The 20,926-nt window shown below is 46.7% G+C and overlaps 1 protein-coding gene across 1 annotated transcript in view; it reads left to right on the forward strand.

Annotated features, from left to right (window-relative positions):
• The window catches only part of DHRS11 (dehydrogenase/reductase 11), a 352,716-nt gene extending 333,862 nt beyond the window's left edge, over positions 1-18,854 (forward strand). The window contains exon 7 of the mRNA XM_069226557.1: positions 18,505-18,854. Coding sequence (XP_069082658.1) covers positions 18,505-18,546 — 42 coding nt within the window. The 3' untranslated portion in view covers positions 18,547-18,854. The remainder of the gene's footprint in view (positions 1-18,504) is intronic.
• The last annotated feature ends 2,072 nt before the right edge of the window (positions 18,855-20,926 follow it).

Consider the following 20,926-nt stretch of genomic DNA (forward strand, 5'->3'; position numbering starts at 1 on the left):
CGCAGTCTTAGAAGTCATATGAAGAGCAATAGTAATGAATTAGCATTATAGCGATACACTTATTCACTTCCAAAACTGTAACAGTTTCTATCGCTGATAAACCCATTGAAAACACCAAGAAGGCCAAGAGACTAAGACAACCATTTTTATTAATATCAGTCATTTGCTTTACATAACAAAATGGGTATCACTACAAATGTCAAGTATGGTCAAATGAGCACTCAACCATGCACAAGGAATTTCAGGAGACAAACTTGAGAATATGTAGACAATCTAACCACTATGAGACATACACGTGTGTTGGTTTGTTGTGACACCCCATTTGGTATACCAAGAAAATGACTGATATTAACGAAACGTGGTCGTCTTTTGATGTTTTCAATAAATTCATTTGCATTGGAAACTGTTCTGGTCTTGGACTTACAGGCACAGTATGAGAGCCTTGCTGTAATGCTAATGTATTATTAATGCTCACTGTGTGACCAAGGGCTTGAGGGAGTCGTCCCTGCTGGGCTTGGGTGGCTGTTCCTGTGGTTTTTGCGCTTCCCTCGTGGTTCTCGAGCTTCCCCCATTCAGCCGGGCTTGCTGGGGGGCACGGTCATGTTCCCAGTTGAGGCCGCTGGTTGGGTCTTCTTCTCTGTGTTCCTGCCACAGAAAGTGGCTTTGTGCCCACGAGCGCGTCTCCCGGCCGGCTGGGCTCCTGGGAGACGCACAGAGGAAGAAGGAAGCCTGGGCCTTGCTTGGCTTCCTCTTTGGACAGCTGCTGTTCTGGGCATGTGCAGGATGTGCGATTTTGCTGCCCGCATTATGTGTGCCTCTCCTTGACTTCTACAGGTATATTAAGGTGGCTGTGGACCTCTGGGTGAGTACTGCACAGCAGAATTGGTGTTTTTTTTTTTTTTTTCTTCTGCCTGACTTTGCGGAGTGTCTACGTTGAGTCTGCTACTGAACTTGCCTGCCATGGGGAAGCGTGCAATAAACGGAAGCACTTGGAGGTGCCTTTCTTGTCCTCCTCTTACTTTCCTCCACCCCGGTTTGTTTGGTATTGAGCTGGCAACCTTCACAAACTCTTCAAAGAGAAGAAACATTCTTCATCCCTTAAGTGCTCTGGGGTGTCAGGCCATTCTTCTGATGCAAGTCTTGCCCACGTCTGTCCCCTAGGAGACAGTTTGTGAGAGCTCATGGTAGGTTTCATGCCTGCAGAGTAAGGGAGCAGAAGCCCAAGTCTCCCCCGCCGATGCAGAGTTCCTGACTATATGATAGAACGAGATCCGGTGGTAGGGGGCTGTCTTCAGCTGTTTTCCCCAGCCTGGCTGGGGTCTACATCAGACGTCAGGGTGTTGGATGTGGTTCAACACGGTTACAGGATAGAGTTTGGGGAACCTCCTCCTTCCTCGGGGGTGCATCCTACTCCGTGGCCATCCCGGCAGGACAAACAGGTGGCCCTTGAGGAAGGACTTGTTTCCCTGGTACAGAAACAGGCTGTTTGGGTGGTGCCCCCTCTGGAAAAGGGTTTGGTGTTCTATTCGATTATTTTTCTTGTGGCAAAGGCAATAGAGGGTTTCTGCCTGGTGCTGGATTTGAAGGCTCTGAACCAATTCGTCCGTCATCCAAAATCATTCCACTGGTGATGTAGGGCCATTACATGTGCACTCTAGATCTGCAGGATCCGTACTATCATGTGCCAGTCCATCCATCATCTCAACAGTTTCAGCAATTCTGTATCAAGGGGATGCATTATCAGTTTCCAGTGCTGCCATCTCTGCTCTGTGCCACGTGTGTTCACCAAGGTGGTGGCGCCGCTAGTGGCCTTCTTTCATCTTCAAGGGTTTCTCCTGTATCCTTATCTGGACGATCAGCCCCTGCATGCCCGTCACTGATGGATCTTCTGTGGGACCTTCAGACTGTGTGTTCTGCGCTTCAGGATCATGGTTTTCTGATCAATTGGGCTAAGTGCCAGTTGGTACCATCTCAGGATCTGACTTTTATAAGGCCCCGGTTTTGCACAGACATCCAGAGTGTTATTACCTTCTCCCGGGGCTCTGGCTCTGGGATCCTTGGCCGAGGCTCTGATGACCAGTTCTGCTGCCTCAGTTCGGACATGGCATCGTCTTTTGGGCTTCATGGCAGCAGCAGTGTGCTATGTGGGCACGATTTCATCTTCGCCCGTTGGGGGTTCCTCTGGTGTCCCTCTGGGATCCTCGTTCAGAGGATTTTGAGTTACAAATTCTAGTGTCTCAGACAACATTGAAGGACTTGAGGTGGTGGTCCAGCCGAAACAATCTGTTGCAGGGGCTTCCTTTACAGCCAGATCCACCCTTGGTTCTCACCACGGACGCAAGTTCCCTGGGGTGCGGGGCCACCTTGGGGGATCAGTCCATTCAGGCCAGATGGTCATTTCAGCAGGGCCGCAGGTCCTCCAATTGGAGGGAATTGATGGCTGTGGTGAGGGCAGTCATGATGTTCGGTCACTCTCAAGGGTCGCCATCTGGTTGTGCGGTCCGGCAACCAGGTGATGGTGGCTTATCTGAACAATCAAGGGGGTATTAGTTCCAGGTCCCTCAATGTTGAGGTGCTGCCTTTGTTTCACTGGGGGGAGTTGCATCTCCTTTCTCTCAGGGCGGTGTATAATTGGGGAGTGGACAATGGGGTGGCGGATGGCCTCAGCTGGATTTTTCCTTCTACCCAGGAGCTATCTCTCTTGGTGGCCGTATTTCGGCAGGTGTGCAGGAGGTTTGGTGTTCCCTTCCAGGATCTATTTGCTTCCTGGTTAAATGCACAGGTTCATCACTTTGGTGCCTGGTTTCCACACAAGGGAGCATGGGGGGTGGCCGCCCTGTCAACCCCCTGGCCAAATCGCTTGTTATATGCTTTTCCACCAGCGACACTGATTGCCCAGTTTCTGGTTCGATTGAGGAGGGAAAATCGGATGGTGACTGTTGTGGTTCCTTTATGGCCCAGGAGTTCATGGTTTCCCACTCTCAAGCAGTTGGCAGTGGAGAGCCTGTGGTTGATTCGATCTTGTCTGTTTCCTCTCTGGTCGCCTCCTTCTCTGGGCCTCCGGCGTCTGCGGCTGTCAGTGTGGAAGTTAAGAGGTGGGGTCTCCAGAACATTGGCTTGCCCCGGCATCTAGCTGTGGCTGTCCAGCACTCCAGAAAACCTGCAACTCTTCAGTCTTATAATTGCCACTGGGGTAGTTTTAGGAAGTGGTGTGAGCCAGTGGGGGTCTCTCCTTTGGATAGTTCTCTGCCAGTGGTCCTTCAGTTTTTGTGGAAGGGGTTTGATAATAGGTTGGCTGTATCCACTTTGCATGCGCATTGGGCTGCGATCAAGGCTTTCCGGTCTCCTTAGGGAAATCTGCAGGATGTGGATGATTTGGTGGTTTGCTTGCTCAGGAGTTTTTCACTGGAGCATCCTGTGATGAGGCCTTCTTTCCCCATTTGGGATTTGTCTTTGGTTTTGAGGGCTTTGGTTGCGGCTCCTTTTGAGCCTCTGGAGGGGGCTCACTTTTAAGGTTGTTTTTCTAGTGGTTTTGACTGACCCGGCATCTTGGGGAGCTGAGTGTCTTCACGGCCAGGGAACCTTTCTTGTCCTTCACAGAGGATGGGGGGATTTTGCGTCTGAACTCTTCCTTTGATCCTAAGTTCCTTCCCAGTTTCATTGTTCACAGGAGGTTGTTTTACCTGCTTTAGGCTCTGAGGTTGAGGAGGGCTCTGAGCTGGACTGCTCTTTTGCTGGACATGAAGAGGACTTTACAATTGTATTTGGATAGTATCCTGGTTTTCCGAAGATCAGAATCTCTCTTTGTTTCTTTTGGGGCTGCCTCTTGGAGCGAGAATGCCTCTTCTGTTTCTTCTGGCTGATGGATCAAGCAGACTATTGAGCTGGCCTATTCTGCGTCAGGAGTTCCTCCTCCTGCTGGGGTCCAGGGCAGGTCTACACAGGGGTGGCAGCCTCCTAGGCAGAACTGCAGGGGTGTCCCTCCATGAGATTTGTTGGGCTGCTACCTGGGGTTCTTCTAATACTTCTCTCAGGCACTATTGGTTACATAATATTTTGAGTACTAACACTAACTTTGGCTTGGAAGTTCTGAGAGCAGTCTGTTCTTGACTTTACTTGTGCGTTTTCTTTCCTTAATAAAGCACAGTTTTGGGTTATTGCATTTGTTCTATGGTCTCCCTTCTTGTGGTTTCTTCTCAATGGCGACTGGTTCTCAGAAGGCTGGTTCTGACTTTTTGGGTGTTTTTCATAATGTGATGAAGGGGACAAGGACTTGAGGGACCAGGGGGCAATGTCCTATTACTTACCGGTAATCTTCATTACTCCTGGTCCTGTTGTCCTCGTCCCATTCATCACACCCAGCCCTCCCGCCCGTACAGCCGGCCTTCTGTTCTGGGGCTTGATAGTCCAGATGGAATATTGGGTAAGTACGTTTTATTGTACTGGGGGGAGGGAGGACCAGGATTCCTTGTGTTCTTTTTTCTGTTGTGGAGACCGTTTTCTCCATACCATGATGAATGGGATGAGGACAAAGGGATCAGGAGTAATGAAGATTACTGGTAAGAAATAGGACATTGGTATATCTCTACTATCTCTAACAATGCAAGGAGAGGCTGTTAAATAAACAATCAAGTGGTCAATTAAAACCAATGAAGACTCCAAACCTGACCCACCCCATCCGCATTATCCCCCCTCCTACAACCAGTAATGAAAAAATAAAATGGAGAGCGAAGCGCATGTAAAAAAAGCCCAGCAGATATCAAGCTGCAGCCCTTGAAGATGCCCCCTTCTGATACATATACCATGTACAATGTAGATTTCATACAATCAGATTGCACCCACTAATTGAGTGTAGCCGATGTAGGATTGGGGGTTTGATTTACAAAGATTCCTGCTAAGAAATTGTAAATTGCATCAAATAACGGTTTGCAAATTGTAATTTCTTATTTCTTCGGTAGAGGTAGGTGCAACTTGCACACCAGCGTCTACCAAATGCTCTGGTATTTGGTGAGCTAATTTATGTATTAATAGGTTGGTTCACAAAATACCGATTCATAGTGGATTTCAATTTGACCTACCACATTAATATGCATGAGGAAGGTCACAAACGGACACCCAGGATGATTGCCTAGTATCAAGAATAGTGGCCGGTTGGAGTCAGCAGATCACCATGTCTGTGATTGCTTTAAATAAAGCAACTTTTTTAAAAAATGCAGCTTGTTTTTGTAACAGGAACTTGAACAAAAAATTAATAATTTTAAAAACATTTTAGGAGCAGACCATGGCTCCATGTATGCATGTCCCTAAGAAATGTTTATTTCTACATTCACAAAGGGGAAGGACCCCTTCATGTTTGCAAATGGATGCCACCAATTTGGATTTGATGGAAAAATATTAATGTTTTGGGAAACATGTTCAAATAGTGGCTCCAGGTTACACTGCCATTGCATAGACAAAACTGCACAAAGTTGTCAAAGTGTAGATGGCCAGCTATTGACCTTTTCAGAGCTCCATAGTCAAACGCTTATGAATTTCCCTCCATCAAAAAATCAAGACCCAAAGAGGTGGGCAGGACAATGACTATGTTCCTTTCCCTAATCATCAATAAAGCAATTAAACTCAATTATTAATATATGTCTGTCTCATGAAAGGCGGCCTGCAGTGTTAGCATTCTATAGCAGCCTTCCCACCAAAACACCAAGGGTTCTGTAGTTAACCTTTGAATCCCCAGACAGACAACCTCATCTGGAGAAGCTAATGGCTTGACAGTCTGGTGACATTAGAAGAAATGGAGTGAGCTCCAGCAACTTGGAAGCTCCTGAAAAGAGCTATTCCCTCACACCCAGTAAGGAAGAGCCATGAGCACCTCTGCCTTTTCCTGATAATTCTCTCCAGAGTTCTATCTAAATGTGGCATATATATCAAAAAGCCCTGTAGCCAACACATCATCCATTCCGAGGGTGTTCACTCCTGAAATCTGCAAATAAAACAAGGCATTACAGAATTGTCTCAGGACTGAAATAAATCTACAGCTGGGTAAGTCAAGGTCTTCCATGTGGCCATGAATGCCTCTCAGGAAAGACAAAATCCTAAGTTACTGTAAACTGGAGACTCAGGCCATCTCTGGTGTTGTGTGTTCTACTCATTTGAAAAACTCAGTGAACCAAGATGCAGTTCTGCCCAGGTGAAGATATGTGTACCAAGATGTCCAAGGCCAAAATTCTGGTGCCAATTTGCCAATTCCTTGGGAACATTGTTTTCCATCTTGATGGCACTTACCTGGTTATGTAAAGGCAAGCACCAACAGCTCTAGCCAAATTATTCCTAGTGCCCTGCAGTTAGGCAACCTGGCAGACATTGAGAGTACGAGGTCTAGGAGGAGCTGGAGAGAACACGTTCGCTCCACTCTTCCTGTCTGCACTGGTATCTGTATTCAAAACTCTCAAAGGTTGGGGGGGGGATCCAAACTTGTTCCATCATCAGAGTTGCTGATCTTTGGCCACCGTTGCAGTCAATGAAAGATCGAGCTGGTCATCCAGACAGAATGAGCAAAATCTTCTGAATGAGGATTGCAATGTCTCAAAGTATGCACATCCAGGTGTTTGACATAATTTCATGCCCATGGAACAAAGTGACACTGAAACCCGAGCTGTGTCCTCGTCAGAGTTACTCACTGAACTGGGAACCTAGATATGGCCCTTCTGCAGCACCATCCATTTAGGAGATACACATACCTGTCAGCTGTGTTGCAGAGGTTTTCCAAAGAAGTTGAGCGCTTAAGAGAGAGGTAGGTGAGGTTTACTTTTTTTTTAGTAACCTACTGTGATCTTGCACAGCTGCACAAACTCTTGTTGTATCTCTGTTACCTGCCTAAATAGTTTGGATCAGGCAGTTATCCAGATAATGTGTACCTTTTATGGGAGCCTGGAGGTAGCTCCAATAAACCTGATGTATCAGGAAGTGAAGGTGCATATCACCTTCAGGTCAAGTGTAGTGCAGTAAATATATCTCCTCATTTAACCTCCAAGATCACTTGCTTAATGGTCTAAATCTTGAAGCACATCGCTCTAATGAACATGTTGAGCCTACGTGGCTCCATAATTAAGCGAAACTTACTCGAGACTGCATTACAGACAGTGTCCCAGGCCACAACAGGCATGCACACCCATTTTCTGTGCCCCAAGGGCTCTGTTGTATTACTTAGGGGACCAAAGATGCTTGTGCAGACCCTTCTGCACTTATAGCACCAGTGCTATCTTGAGAGTGTGTTCCCTCATTTGCATGAGGTAGAGGCCCTATGGAAATGAGGGAAGCACTTTTCCTCTGCACCCTCACCTCATAATGGACCTGGTCAGAGAGGCAAAGAGACTGTCAGGAACAGCACTGAGCATCTGCCACAAAAACGTGGAGCACAGTTAGTATGCCCTCTCAGGGCCACCCTTTAGAAGGGAGAAGGGGGGGAGGGGACATATCCCTGCAGGCTGGTGCAGTCACTCATTGTATCCACCCGCAGGTGAATCTCTGTCCCCTCTTTGTGCAGTTGGGTGCCTCCTGCACAGTGAAAGATGGACCGGCTGCTTCAAACAGCTACTCTATCTTACACTAATGTGCTGCCCCAAGGCCAGCCATGAATTCTTGTCTGCACTGGGGACGGCGCATTATTAGTAATGTAGCGGTGTTCCTGTTTTGGCTGGTGCACCAATTTAAAAGTGTAGCGTGGCTCAAACAGAGGCAGTGCACCCTATTTGTAATACAGTCCCTCATGCTTTTGGAGCTAGAAAAATAAACATTTTAAACACAAATCCCGTCTCGTTGTAGGATGATGAATATTGGCTCTTTCTGGAACAAGTTCTGAATACCAGCCTCCAAATCCACCCACTTTACCTGACATTTACTTACTTACCTGACTTAGAACAGCAGACTATACCTTCTTCATTGGGTCCTACAGGTCTAGCCCAAAACATCTCTCCAGGGTGAAGGGCATAAAAGAGCATTCTTGTGACTGGTGTCAGTGTTGTTCCCTGACCCAAATGCTATTGCATTCATCCCCTGCAGTATTCCCTGTAAAGGTTGCTGTTCTAATAGTATCAAAAGCAGTGTATGTCTATGATACTAGATTCGTTCCTTTCAGGTGATATCCTAACCTTTTTCATCTACTAAGAGAATGTTAGATCATGGTGTTCCCCAGGGCTCTGCCCCACGCCCCACTTTCCTCATTCAGGTTTGCATCAAACCAAGCAGCAGACGACCTCTTTTTCTGCTTGCCGGTATGCACAGTGGTAAGGCTATCCGGAGCAGATACTAACCAGGAGTCCGATTCTGTACTGCTAGCTTAATATTTGAGTAATTCTCGGGAATAGTGTGCTGGCATTCTTCTTCAGACACCAAGCAAGGTCCTGAGAGAAAGGTTTGGGTCCACATTAGACCTTTTAAGCCTAGCACCCAACTTCTGCCCATTGCGTTCTTCAGGGTCCTATCTTTGGCCACCATGGAAGAGACTGGATCCAAATCTTTCAATCTGAGCTTGTCACTCTGCACTGGGCATATGCAAGCCACAAATTTGGGCATCACTAATTCCTCTGGCTCATTCCATGGGTGCTGTACCACTATTCATTGAGCAGTGTATAGGCAGGAAAGGGCTTATCTTAAATGCTGAACGTGTCCTCCACAGTTGAAGTAGCCACCTGTGCTGGGGGCAAGTTCTACTTCACGTTATCTAGGGCCACTTTTACCTGGCCCTCCATACATATCTCTACTTTGCATCAGAACCTCTATCTTGATCCCCCTTGTGAATTTGAAGGAGACGATTGACACATTCTGTGCTTGGACAGAGCCACACTCACTCCCTTATCAATTAGAGTGTTATGTTCCTGAAGTAAGGAAGGAAACACTGGAATCTCAGGAGAAGTTGCAGCACTGGAGGCAAGTCCTCCCTGTCTATTCCTATGCTTCCACCACTACCGGTCTTACAACTACTTTTCCTGGATAAAATGACCACTAACAAAAGCACACAACAGTACATCTTCATTGCCTAGGAGCACGCCAATGCTATTACTCTCATCGGGCCTGGTCTGCCTGACAGGATATGTTGCGCTATGCAGGAGACACACACCCGCTCATCGGGCCTGGTCTGCCTGACAGGATATGTTGCGCTATACAGGAGACACACACCCGCTTCCCAGGACACAATGTTTAAAGTAATCTTCTTTACACTGCCACCAGGATTCATTCCAGCGGTGGTAGCAGTATGCCCTGCAACAGGGACCATCACATTCCACATCTCGATTGCCGTAAGTCAAAGAAGAACTTTTGTTGCATGTCTTACAAAAAATTATGTAAACTTTACTACGATTCATTTACTACAATATGCATTTACAACTCCTTGTTTTCCATCACAAAATCACTTACATTGCATGCTTTTACAGGCAATGACAGGCACTTTTACATTAGAAAATATTTTTCTGGAATGGGCAAAGCACAGCTAAATATACGGCATATATATATAAATTACATTTTACTGTTAATACAATTCACTTTTAAAAATATTACTGTTATTCTAAATATTCTGAAAAACAAAACTTTTATTTTTAATTCCAAACGCTGTTTTGGATTGAAATGAAAAATCACATGTAGCTAACATTAGTTCAAATATAAACTGAGGTGCGCGGACCTTCCCTAGCGCCAGGTCGATTATTGATGCTGTCGGTGGTGCCCACTATCAACGTCGACCTGATTCTTATCCCCGATGACTCTGAGTCGGAGAGGCGTCAACCGACGCCACCTTTGGCTCCGATGGGGCTTATTTGCCGCAGGTCAGATTCTGCCCCTTTTTCTTATGGGTACGAATATGAGGAGGAGTTGGAGGGGTCCCTGGACCCTTATGAATACCAGGATGACCCTGCTATGGACTGGGCTCAGGAATTGAATGAAGCCAGTCATCTGGATACTTCTCCTGACGCTGGCATGCTGTCTCCTCCTACCGTGGCAAGTCAGTAGGGCAGCTGAGGTCCTTGGACTCGAGCTTCCCACTTTTGAGGTTAGGTCTAATCTCCTGACAGAGGTGCTTCAGCCTGGGGCTTCTACTTCAGAACCTCTTTTGCTTTTTAATGAAGCCCTCACAGATGTCCTTTTAGGTACTTGGTCCAAACCCAACACAGGGGCTCCTTTGAATAGGACTATTCCACGCCGCCATCGGCCCGCTCCGAATGACCCTAAATTCCTGTCCCAGCACCCCACACCTGAGAGTCTTGTTATCCAGGCTTCCTCTTCTTCAGGCGCATTTCCTTCCGCACCCCCGTATAGGGAAACCAAAAGGCTGGAACAGTTTGGCAAGAAGTTGTTTTCTTCCTCCAGTCTCGCTGTTCGGTCTGTGAATATCGCATGCCTTTTGGGTGGATATACTCACTCTTTGTAGGATACGGTTGCACAAGTCCTGCAGCAGATACCAGAGGAGGCCCGTGCTATCGTCTCCCAAGCTGTGAACGATGGGAGAGATGTGGCAAAGTTCACAATCCGTTGTGGGCTAGACACGACCGCCTCTCTGGGCAGATCGGTTGCTACGACAGTGGCCTTACCATGCCACGCAGGTTACGTACTTCTGGTTTTTCGGGGGATGTCCAGCAGAGAGCTCATTGGCATGCCCTTTGATGGCTCCCGTCTCTTCGGAGACAATGTGGACTGTGCCTTGGAGAGATTCAAGGATTCCGGGGCTACGGCTCGGTCCCTCGGTCTTTCCTCGGCCCCTCGCCCACCACAGTCTGCTTTTTGCCGCTTTCGTGGTCACGGAAGGGGCTCCCTGTTGCATCCTCCACACAGCCACTGTGCCTATGCGTGGCAGAGGTCGCGGAATCCCACATGGCCGTGGGGCAGGGAACCAGAGGTCTGTCTAGTCCATCTCTGCCCCGGCTGCAGCCTCCAAACCCTCCTAGTCCATCCCCTCACTCCTGTCCAGTTGGTGTCAAGATTCCTAGGGAGCCATTTCCATAATTTGGGATGGGCGACCCGGACTTGCTAGATTAGCCAGTTGTACATTTTTGATAAAGTAAGTGACTGTAGCCGAGTAGACTGACATTCACAGGCATAGTGAGGTCTGATGTTAATTTTTAAGGAGAAGTTCTTTTCTTTTGGTCCTGAAGAAGCGTTGTTGGATCCTTTTGGACCCTAGAGACGCGAAACATGTAGACCCATTTGAGAGGGGGTAAGAATTATCTTTTTCCCCTCCTAATTAATTTTGAGAGAGTGGTTGAGCATTATATCAATACACTCCACTTGTTTTTTAATCTTGGCCTGAACCTTTTCTTAAACCAATGAATAAATTGATGATGAATAGAAGGGTTCTGAGCCAATTTTATTCTTACCTACTGTAAGGAAATGGCTCCCTGTTGCAGTTACCCCCCACTTTTTGCTTGATACTGATGCTGACTTGACTGAGAAGTGTGCTGGGACCCTGCTAACCAGGCCCCAGCACCAGTGTTCTTTCACCTAAAATGTACCATTGTTTCCACAATTAGCACACCCCTGGCAACTTGTAAAAGGTATCAGTGGTACCAAGGGCCCTGTGACCAGGGAAGGTCCCTAAGGGCTGCAGCATATATTGTGCCACCCTAAGGGACCCCTCACCTAACACATGCACACTGCCATTGCAGATTGTGTGTGTTGGTGGGGAGACTCTAGTAGGTCTTACAGCCCTAAGGCAGGGTGCACTATACAACAGGTGAGGGCATAGCTGCGTGAGCAATATGCCCATACAGTGTCTAAGGCTATTCTTAGACATTGTAAGTACAGTTGTGGCCATATTAAGTATATGGCCTGGGAGTTTTTCAAAAACGAACTCCACAGCTCCATAATGGCTACACTGAATACTGGGAAGTTTGGTATCAAACTTCTCAGAATAATAAACCCACACTGATGCCAGTGTTGGATTTATTAATAAATGCACACAGAGGGCATCTTAGAGATGCCCCCTGTATTTTACCCAATTGTTCAGTGCAGGACTGACTGGTCTGTGCCAACCTACTGCTGAGAGACGAGTTTCTGACCCCATGTGGTGAGGGCCTTTGTGCTCTCTGAGGAAACAAAAGCCTGCTCTGGGTGGAGGTGCTTCACACCTCCCCCCTGCAGGAACTGTAACACCTAGCAGTGAGCCTCAAAGGCTCAGGCTTTGTGTTACAATGCCCAAGGGCACTCCAGCTAGTGGAGATGCCCGCCCCCTGGACACAGCCCCCACTTTTGGCGGCAAGTCCAGGGGAGATAATGAGAAAAACAAGGAGGAGTCACCCACCAGTCAGGACAACCCCTAAGGTGTCCTGAGCTGAGGTAACCTCTGCCTTTAGAAATCCTCCATCTTGATTTTGGAGGATTCCCCCAATAGGAATAGGGATGCGCCCCCTCCCCTCAGGGAGGAGGCACAAAGAGGGTGTAGCCACCCTTAAGGACAGTAGCCGTTGGCTACTGCCCTCCCAGGCCTAAACACACCCCTAAATTCAGTATTTAGGGGCCCCCAGAACCAAGGAAGATATTCCTGCAACCTGAAGACGAAGAAGGACTGCTGACCTGAAGCCCTGCAGAGAAGACTGAGACACCAACTGCTTTGGCCCCAGCCCTACCGGCCTGTCTCCCCATTTCAAGAAAAACTGCAACAGCAACGTGTCCCCCTGGGTCCAGCAACCTCTGAAGCCTCAGAGGACTACCCTGCATCTAAAAGGACCAAGAAACTCCAGAGGACAGCGGCCCTGTTCCACAAAACTGTAACTTTGCAACAAAGAAGCAACTTTTAAAGACCACACGTTTCCCGCCGGAAGCGTGAGACTTTCCACTCTGTACCCGACGCCCCCGGCTCGACCTGCGGAAAACTAACTCTACAGGGAGGACTCCCTGGCGACTGCGAGCCCGTGAGCACCCCTGAGCCCCCACAGCGACGCCTGCAGAGGAAATCCAGAGGCTCCCCCTGACCGCGACTGCCTGCTTCGAGGAACCCGACGCCTGGTAAAGACACTGCACCCGTAGCCCCCAGGACCTGAAGGAACCGAACTCTAGTACAGGAGTGACCCCCAGGTGGCCCTCTTTCTAGCCCAGGTGGTGGCTACCCCGAGGAGCCCCCCCTTTACCTGCCTGCATCGCTGAAGAGACCCCTGGGTCTCCCATTGAATCCTATTGCAAACCTGATGCCTGTTTGCACTCTGCACCCGGCCGCCCATGTGCCGGTGAGGGTGTACTTTCTGTGCCTGCTCGTGTCCCCCCGGGTGCCCTACAAAACCCCCCTGGTCTGCCCTCCGAAGTTGCGGGTACTTACCTGCTGGCAGACTGGAACCGGGGCACCCCTATTTCCATTGAAGCCCATGTGTTTTGGGCACCACTTTGACCTCTGCACCTGACCGGCCCTGAGCTGCTGGTGTGGTAACTTTGGGGTTGCCTTGAACCCCCAACGGTGGGCTACCTCGGACCCAACTTTGAACCCTGTAAGTGCCTTACTTACCTGTGAACCTAACAAATACTTACCTCCCCCCAGGAACTGTTGATTTTTGCACAGTGTCCAATTTTAAAATAGCTTATTGCCATTTTTGCCAAAACTGTACATGCTATTATGATGATTCAAAGTTCCTAAGATACCTGAGTGAAATACCTTTCATTTAAAGTATTGTTTGTAAATCTTGAACCTGTGGTTCTTAAAATAAACTAAGAAAATATATTTTTCTATATAAAAACCTATTGGCCTGGAATTGTCTTTGAGTGTGTGTTCCTCATCTATTGCCTGTGTGTGTACAACAAATGTTTAACATTCCCTTCTGATAAGCCTACTGCTCAACCACACTACCACAAAATAGAACATTAGAATTATCTCTTTTTGCCACTATCTTACCTCTAAGGGGAACCCTTGGACTCCCTTACTTTGAAATAGTATATACAGAGCCAACTTCCTACACCTACTCTCCTTTCATTGTTGATCTTACTTGGTGGCATCATCCGCCCAGTTATTTTCCAATGGCACATCGGTATTGTTAAAGATCTCCGGCAAAGTGCTCCCTACATGGGGAGCCCATCAGGCATTGCAGCGCCGGTCTGACGAGGTGCACACCCAATGATGAAGCATGACATCCAATTGGATGTGTGAGGGTTTGTGCTTCTACCTTTAGGGTTGTCCTGTGTCCTTCCTTCCTTCTGTTTGGAGCAGTGTACCTTTTGTTTGTTTAGACAATCTGTCAGTCACCTTCCAGAGGATCATTTGGCGCTTCTCTGCCAGGAAGTCGCAGCTTTCTTGGCCAAGGGAGCTATAGAAAAGGTCCCTGTGCCAAAAGTAGGTTGTGGTTGTTATTCCCGCTACTTTCTGATATCAAAGAAGGACAAGGGCTTACGTCCTATCCTAGACCTTCGGAACCTAAACTACTTCCTCAAGAAGGAGAAATTCAAAATGCTCACCCTGGCTCAGGTTTTGTCTGCCTTGGACCCAGGAGACTGTATGGTAGCGTTGGACATGCAGGATCCTTATTTCCACATCCCCATCCTGCCTGCCCACAGACGTTACCTCCGATTCGTGGTAGGTCACAAGCACTTTCAGTTTACCGTACTCCCCTTCGGCCTTACCAGCGCCCCTCAGGTGTTCACAAAAGTGATGGCGGTGGTTGCAGCTCATCTGCACAGATTATTGGTTTCAGTCTTCCTCTACCTCGACGACTGGCTGTTGAAGGCGGACTCGCCCCAGAAAGTCATCTCCCACCTTTAGACTACTGCGAACCTCCTGCACACGCTGGGGTTCACTATATAAACGTGCCAAAGTCACACCTGACCCCTTCTAAGTCGCTCCCTTTCATCAGAGCGGTTCTGGACACAGTGCAGTCTCGGGGTTATCCTCCCGAAAAACGACTCCAAGACATTCAGGCTATGATTTCGACCTTTCGGCCTCAGTCCTGGGTTTCGGTGAGAGTGACTCTGAGGCTGCTGGGCCTCATGGCCTCCTGCATCCTGCTAGTCACACATGCCAGATGGCATATGCGGGCACTGCAGTGGGACCTGAAGTTCCAGTGGGCGCAGCATCAGGGGAATCTCTCCGACCTGGTCCAGATCTCAGAGGGGATTGCGAAAGACCTGCAATGGTGGCTTTCGAATCTGCATTGGGTCCACGGCAGATCCCTCTCCCTTCCCCAACCAGATCTCTCTATAGTGACAGATGTGTCACTTCTGGGTTGGGGTGGCCACATGGGAGAGGTGGAGATCAGAGGACTCTGGTCTCCAGCGGAGTCGGAACTCCATATCAATCTGCTGGAGCTCCGGGCGATCAGGCTTGTGTTGAAAGCATTCCTTCCCTCTCTCAAAGTGAAAGTGGTGCAGGTGTTCACGGACAATACTACCGCCATGTGGTATTGCATCAAACAGGGCCCTGGACCCTTTGTCAGGAGGCACTACTCCTCTGGACATGGCTGGAACATCAGGGCATTACCCTGATGGTTCAACATCTGGCGGGCTCCCTCAATGCCAGACCGCACAAACTCAGCCGTCTATGCACAGCCGATCACGAATTGCATCTCCATACAGAGGGTGGCGCAAGATCTCTTTCAGCAGTGGGGAGAACCTTGGTTAGATCTGTTCGCCTCTGCAGAGAACGCGCAATGTCAGCTGTTTTGCGCGTTGGAGTTTCCAAGGCGGCACTCACTCAGGGACGCTTTTTGTCTTGTGTGGAACTCCTTTACACCTATACCTCTTCTGCCCAGAGTTCTCAAAAACATCAGGAATGACTGGGCCCAAGTCATCCTGGTGGCTCCGGACTGGGCACAGAGAGTATGGTACCCAGAGCTATTGAGCATGTCCATCGATCCTCCACTCAGACTGCCTCTTCGGGCGGATCTTCTGTTGCAGCAACAGGGGGCGGTTCTTCACCTGAACCTGTTTAACCTTCTCTTTCATGCATGGAGATTGAGCGACAACAGTTGACGGCTTTTGCCCTTACACCCGAAGTCTGCAATGTTATCTTGGCAGCCAGGCATCCATCAACTAAAACTGTATACGCCTGTCGTTGGAATAAATTTGTGGCGTGGTGTACCAACAAATCTGTTGATCCCCTTTCCGCCCCTCTGTCCGAGGTTATTCTGTTCATTCTTTCTTTAGCTCAGCAGGGCTCTGCTTTGGGCACCCTTAAAGGGTATTTATCTGCCATTTCGGCCTTTCCTAGGCTACCTGATCAGTCCTCACTCTTTAAATCTATTGTGAGTAGATTCCTAAGAGGGCTCACCCATTTATTTCCTCCCACTCCATTTATCATGCCTCAGTGGGACCTTAATCTTGTACTTACTTATTTGATGTGAACCCCCTTTGAGCCAATGCATTATTGTCCCTTGCGGCTCCTCACCTTCAAAACTGTCTTTCTGGTCGCTATCACCTCTACTCGCGGGGTGAGTGAGCTTCAGGCCCTTTCCTCAATACCTCCATACTTGTCTGTGCACTGTGACAAAGTTGTGTTGAGCACTAGAGCTTCCTTCCTTCCTTCCTAAGGTGGTTACACCCTTTCATGTAGGCCAGTCCATCACACTGCCTACTTTCTACGTACCCCCACATCCTTCACATGAGGAGGAGAGACTCCACCGTGTGAACCCAAAAAGAGCATTGGTGTTCTACCTCAATCGTACTAAAGATTTCCGGGTGGACGATCAACTCTTTGTTGGGTATGTGGGTGCGAAAAAAGGGAAGGCGGTGCAAAAGCTCTTGATGGGTGCTTCTTTGCATCAAAATGTGCTACACTTTGGCCAAGAAGCAACCTCCTGAAGGGTTGTGTGCTCATTCCATCAGAGCAAATGGGATATCTGCCAGGCGACTACGTGGGTGTCCCTGCACACGTTTGCCAAGCACTACTGCCTGGACAGCCAGGTCCGCCGAGACGGCCATTTTGGTCGTTCGGTCCTACAGGGCTTTCTAGTATGATCATGGTTTGCAGCCCACCACCGAGGATGGCATTGCTTGGGTATCTATTCTAAGGTAAGGAATCTGCAACTAGAAGTCTCTATCAGATGTACAAGTTACTTACCTTCGGTAATGAAATATCTGGTGGAGACATATTCTAGTTGCAGATTCCTTACTGCCCACCCTTCCTCCCCGCTTGCAAACTAATTTCTAGGGACAGGGATACCCCCTTTCAGGTTCTTAGCTTTGGCGCACCAATCTCAGTGTTCTTAGCGGCTCTGCGCTTTGGCGTGGAAAGTCATTAAAAGAAACTGACATCACTTTGCGAAGGCGGCGTCTATATACTACTCTTGACGTCATCACGGCGACCACGATGCCTACATCACCAGCGGAGTCGACCGACACCACCTCCGACACTATTGCTCGAAGAAAAATCTCCGGATCCAGTCTGACGCCTGGGGGAAATTCTAAGGTAAGGAATCTGCAACTAGAATATGAGTCTACCAGATATTTTGTTACCGAAGGTAAGTAACTTGTACTCTAGATACATTTGTTGCACATGACAATAGTATTCTCATTCATTGAATTCAATGAATTGTTTCTGCTGGTGCCGCATTAGTGTTTCCTTAATTTGTTATGGATAGGATACAAACGGTATCCCCCATTTAACTCCTGCCATTTGGCTACCGATTTGTAATATATACCAGAGCCCCATTTTGTTGCTGAGCTATTCAACAACTGTATTGAACTCTGGTTTTCCTTCTCCAGCCTTGTGGCTTCCAAATATCCTTGTATGTGGACAGTAGCCTCATCCTTCCCATTTGGATGGGGTTCTGGGGTTATTCCTGGCTGACTGTACGTAATGTTTGGTGGAGTTGTGAACCTACATTTCAGAACTGATGCTTATCTAAAGTTTGATCAGATATGTTTGCTGTATCTTCAGTTTGTATTGTTCCAACTGAACAATTTGTGCTGGATCTTTTCCCATTTTGGTGAAGAGGGTAAGTGCACTGTAGAGACTGCTATTGGAGGTGTCGCGCTAGTAGCCACATGGACACTACTTCAGAAACATTCAAGTTTACACTGTTATGTATGTAAGGGTACTTATGTATTGCCTACTTGGCTGGGGAGCAGCAGAACACTGAATAATGGGCAAGGACCCTGCCATGTGATTCGCATTCGTTTACAATGAGGGAGTCTCCATTTTGCTCAACATGGGCACTGAAGTGACAATGGTCAATGATGAGAGCACATCAGGTGCCAGAAAGTGATGGGGTAGTATTCCTGGTACTAGTATTACCACCAGCCTCAAGAAAACAACGTTTTGCATTTCACCCAGCTTTTTCCACAAGCATTACTCATAGAAATCTAAGTCTGCAGTAAGGCACAACTAGTCACAGAAAATGCTTTGTGAACCAGACCTGCATACTTAGGTGTAATACAAAATTAGGACAGAAGCAAAACACAACACCCCACAGACAAATCGTTTGTAATCAGCGCTTCATAATTTTCTCAATTGTCCAGGCATCATGTTACTTCTGGTAACAAAATAGAACATATTAAACCTGTCTGCTGTTAAGGTGGTGATATAATGTTGGTTTCTTTTCAATCCCATAGGTTGGCGAGCTACTTATAAGACCAACAGAGCAGATTAATTAAGGAATGGATCGCTTTCAAAATCAAGAGAAGAAAAGAGAGGATGCTGTTCCGTCCTCTGTTTGGATTTCCTCCTTTGTTTTGCAGTGTTTGAGAACAGCTGCCTTTTACAGGGAGTGGCTGCTTCTAGTCCCTGGCCTTTTCCAATCAGTAGACTGTAAAAGCAAGTATGTATGAATGGCTGTATGAGTCCTATGATTTTCTTTAAGCCAGTGCTTTTTACAGTACAACAAATTGTATGCAAATCGCTTGATAAAAAAACGGAGCATTAAAATCTAAAAATAAATAAATGCCAACATGTAAACAAGCAATCACTATAACGACCCTGTGTCTCTTTCCTGGTCTTTACTTTGAATGGATCCACACTCTTGCCGAAATTACAGATATGTATTTTAAATGATAAACCCAACTCTTAAGGCTGCAGTAAACATTATCAGATGTTTTGGTGTATTAGCGTCTCTCTCGGCATCTCCACTGGTGGTGAGAGTGCTAGCGCAGGTGTTCTAATGAAAATTATTGATGAGAAGTTCATGTATTCTGAGTAATGGATTTGTGTAGCAAACAATGCACACGTTTGAAAATGTGATCAGAATGAGTTGCCGTCAATGTTCACAAAGTGTACTTATTAATCGTCTAATGCTATGAAATATTGAATATATGTTTGATTCATGTAATAATATGTCATATTAAGAGTTATGCATTGTGTATTAGCTTTATTAATTGTAGGCCTTAACTTAGCGAAGGTCTTGGCCTAGTTGCCAAGCTTCATGTCAGGCTGCATGTCTTATCGTTTAATAAATGGCTGTCCTAGAGAGTTAAAACTGTGATTTTTCATTGTATTGTGTAAATGTGCTCGTAGCTGAGAACTTTTTCTCATGAGAACTGACTGCTAGAAGATGCTGTTCTTGCTAAATGTAACATTTTGTGTGTAATGTGTGTAAGACTGACTTTCTCAGGAGGAGAACAATGGAGACACTGACTGGAGTAGAACCTGCAACAATATTGTTACCTGACGAGCCGGATGATGATGACATTGCAGGAAAACCAATCAGCGACATGTGAACTGAGTAACAGTAGAATTCATAGATTTGGAGTTTTAGCATTATGGACAAAGTGTGAACATGCGATCCCTTGACCAATAGGGATTTGGGAAGTATTTTTTGTGAATTTAAGTTAACGAGACTGCACTGAGAAGAAACCAGCATTTTAGCATTTAGCATTTGCCATGAGCCCATTGCCCATTCCCTTGCTGGCCGAAAGGTCATACTTTCTTGTGCATCTTGATAAGAGACATACCTAACTTTATTGCTTAAAGACTATGCGTTTTCTGAACTTTGATGCTGAATCCTGATGCCTTGCTGATCCACTGATGTACTGATGATGAAGACTATCTTGTTTTACCGATCCACTTAAGGAGAGGTAGTAATTGTACCTATGAGTCTGTTATGCATATTTGCTTTTTCTTTCTAGATACCAACTTCACTGTTTTGCTAGAGCCATAGTTAAATGTTTTTCCAAATTCGTGTTACTAAATTGTTTTGCATGAAGCCCAACATGCTGATGCTAATCTGATGTTAGTTAAGGCTTCTCACTAATGACAAGTCTGCTAATAAAGAATAATGCTTGATGAATTTCTTTGCTGAATCTAAATGTATGTGATCTTGTTTATGAAATTGTTCTTTTTATTAATTTGCTCTGTAATCTTATAATGTGTAAAAGTTCAAGTTTTGATTAGATTACTTTTCTCTGTCACTTTGGACAGCCAGTGTTTTACTAAAAAGGTGTGGTTATTCATGACTGAAAGGTCATGGTGCGTGACAATTAATGACTATTGATTACTATTGTGATTGATTATTGTTTACTGATATTGTTTATTGGTTATTGATCTGCACACACTGGAATTATAGTGAGATCATCTTAATTGCGAGTTAAAAGGTTCATCGACTTATTCACGTCCCCTTGTAAGTTTACTTATTAAGGTCAGAGGCGCTAACAGTGATGGTAGCAGAGGTGATTGTTAGTGTTCTTAAGAGCCCATCATAGACATCCAGATATAGTAACAGATGTGATGGTTAGTCTCCTTAAGAGCCCATCATAGATGTCCAGAGATAGTAACAGAGGTAAAGGTTTGTCTCCTGAAGAGCTCATCGTAGACGTCCAGTACAGAGAAGACAGCAGAGACTGATGATTCGTCTCCCTAAGAGTTTGTTGCAGGTGTTCCCAGAGATGGTGGTAGCTTGATGATTTGGTCCTTCGAGGGTTCATTTTTACTGATATTTGGATTTTATTTTTCAATGATGCTAATTGGAGAGGAAATGTTCCCTTAGGGCCAGAAATGACTTTCCCAGAATCTCAGATCTTGCTAATGGTTATTTGAGGATGT

Source organism: Pleurodeles waltl, chromosome 3_2, assembly GCF_031143425.1.
Source record: "Pleurodeles waltl isolate 20211129_DDA chromosome 3_2, aPleWal1.hap1.20221129, whole genome shotgun sequence".
In the NCBI taxonomy this organism is placed as follows: domain Eukaryota; kingdom Metazoa; phylum Chordata; class Amphibia; order Caudata; family Salamandridae; genus Pleurodeles; species Pleurodeles waltl.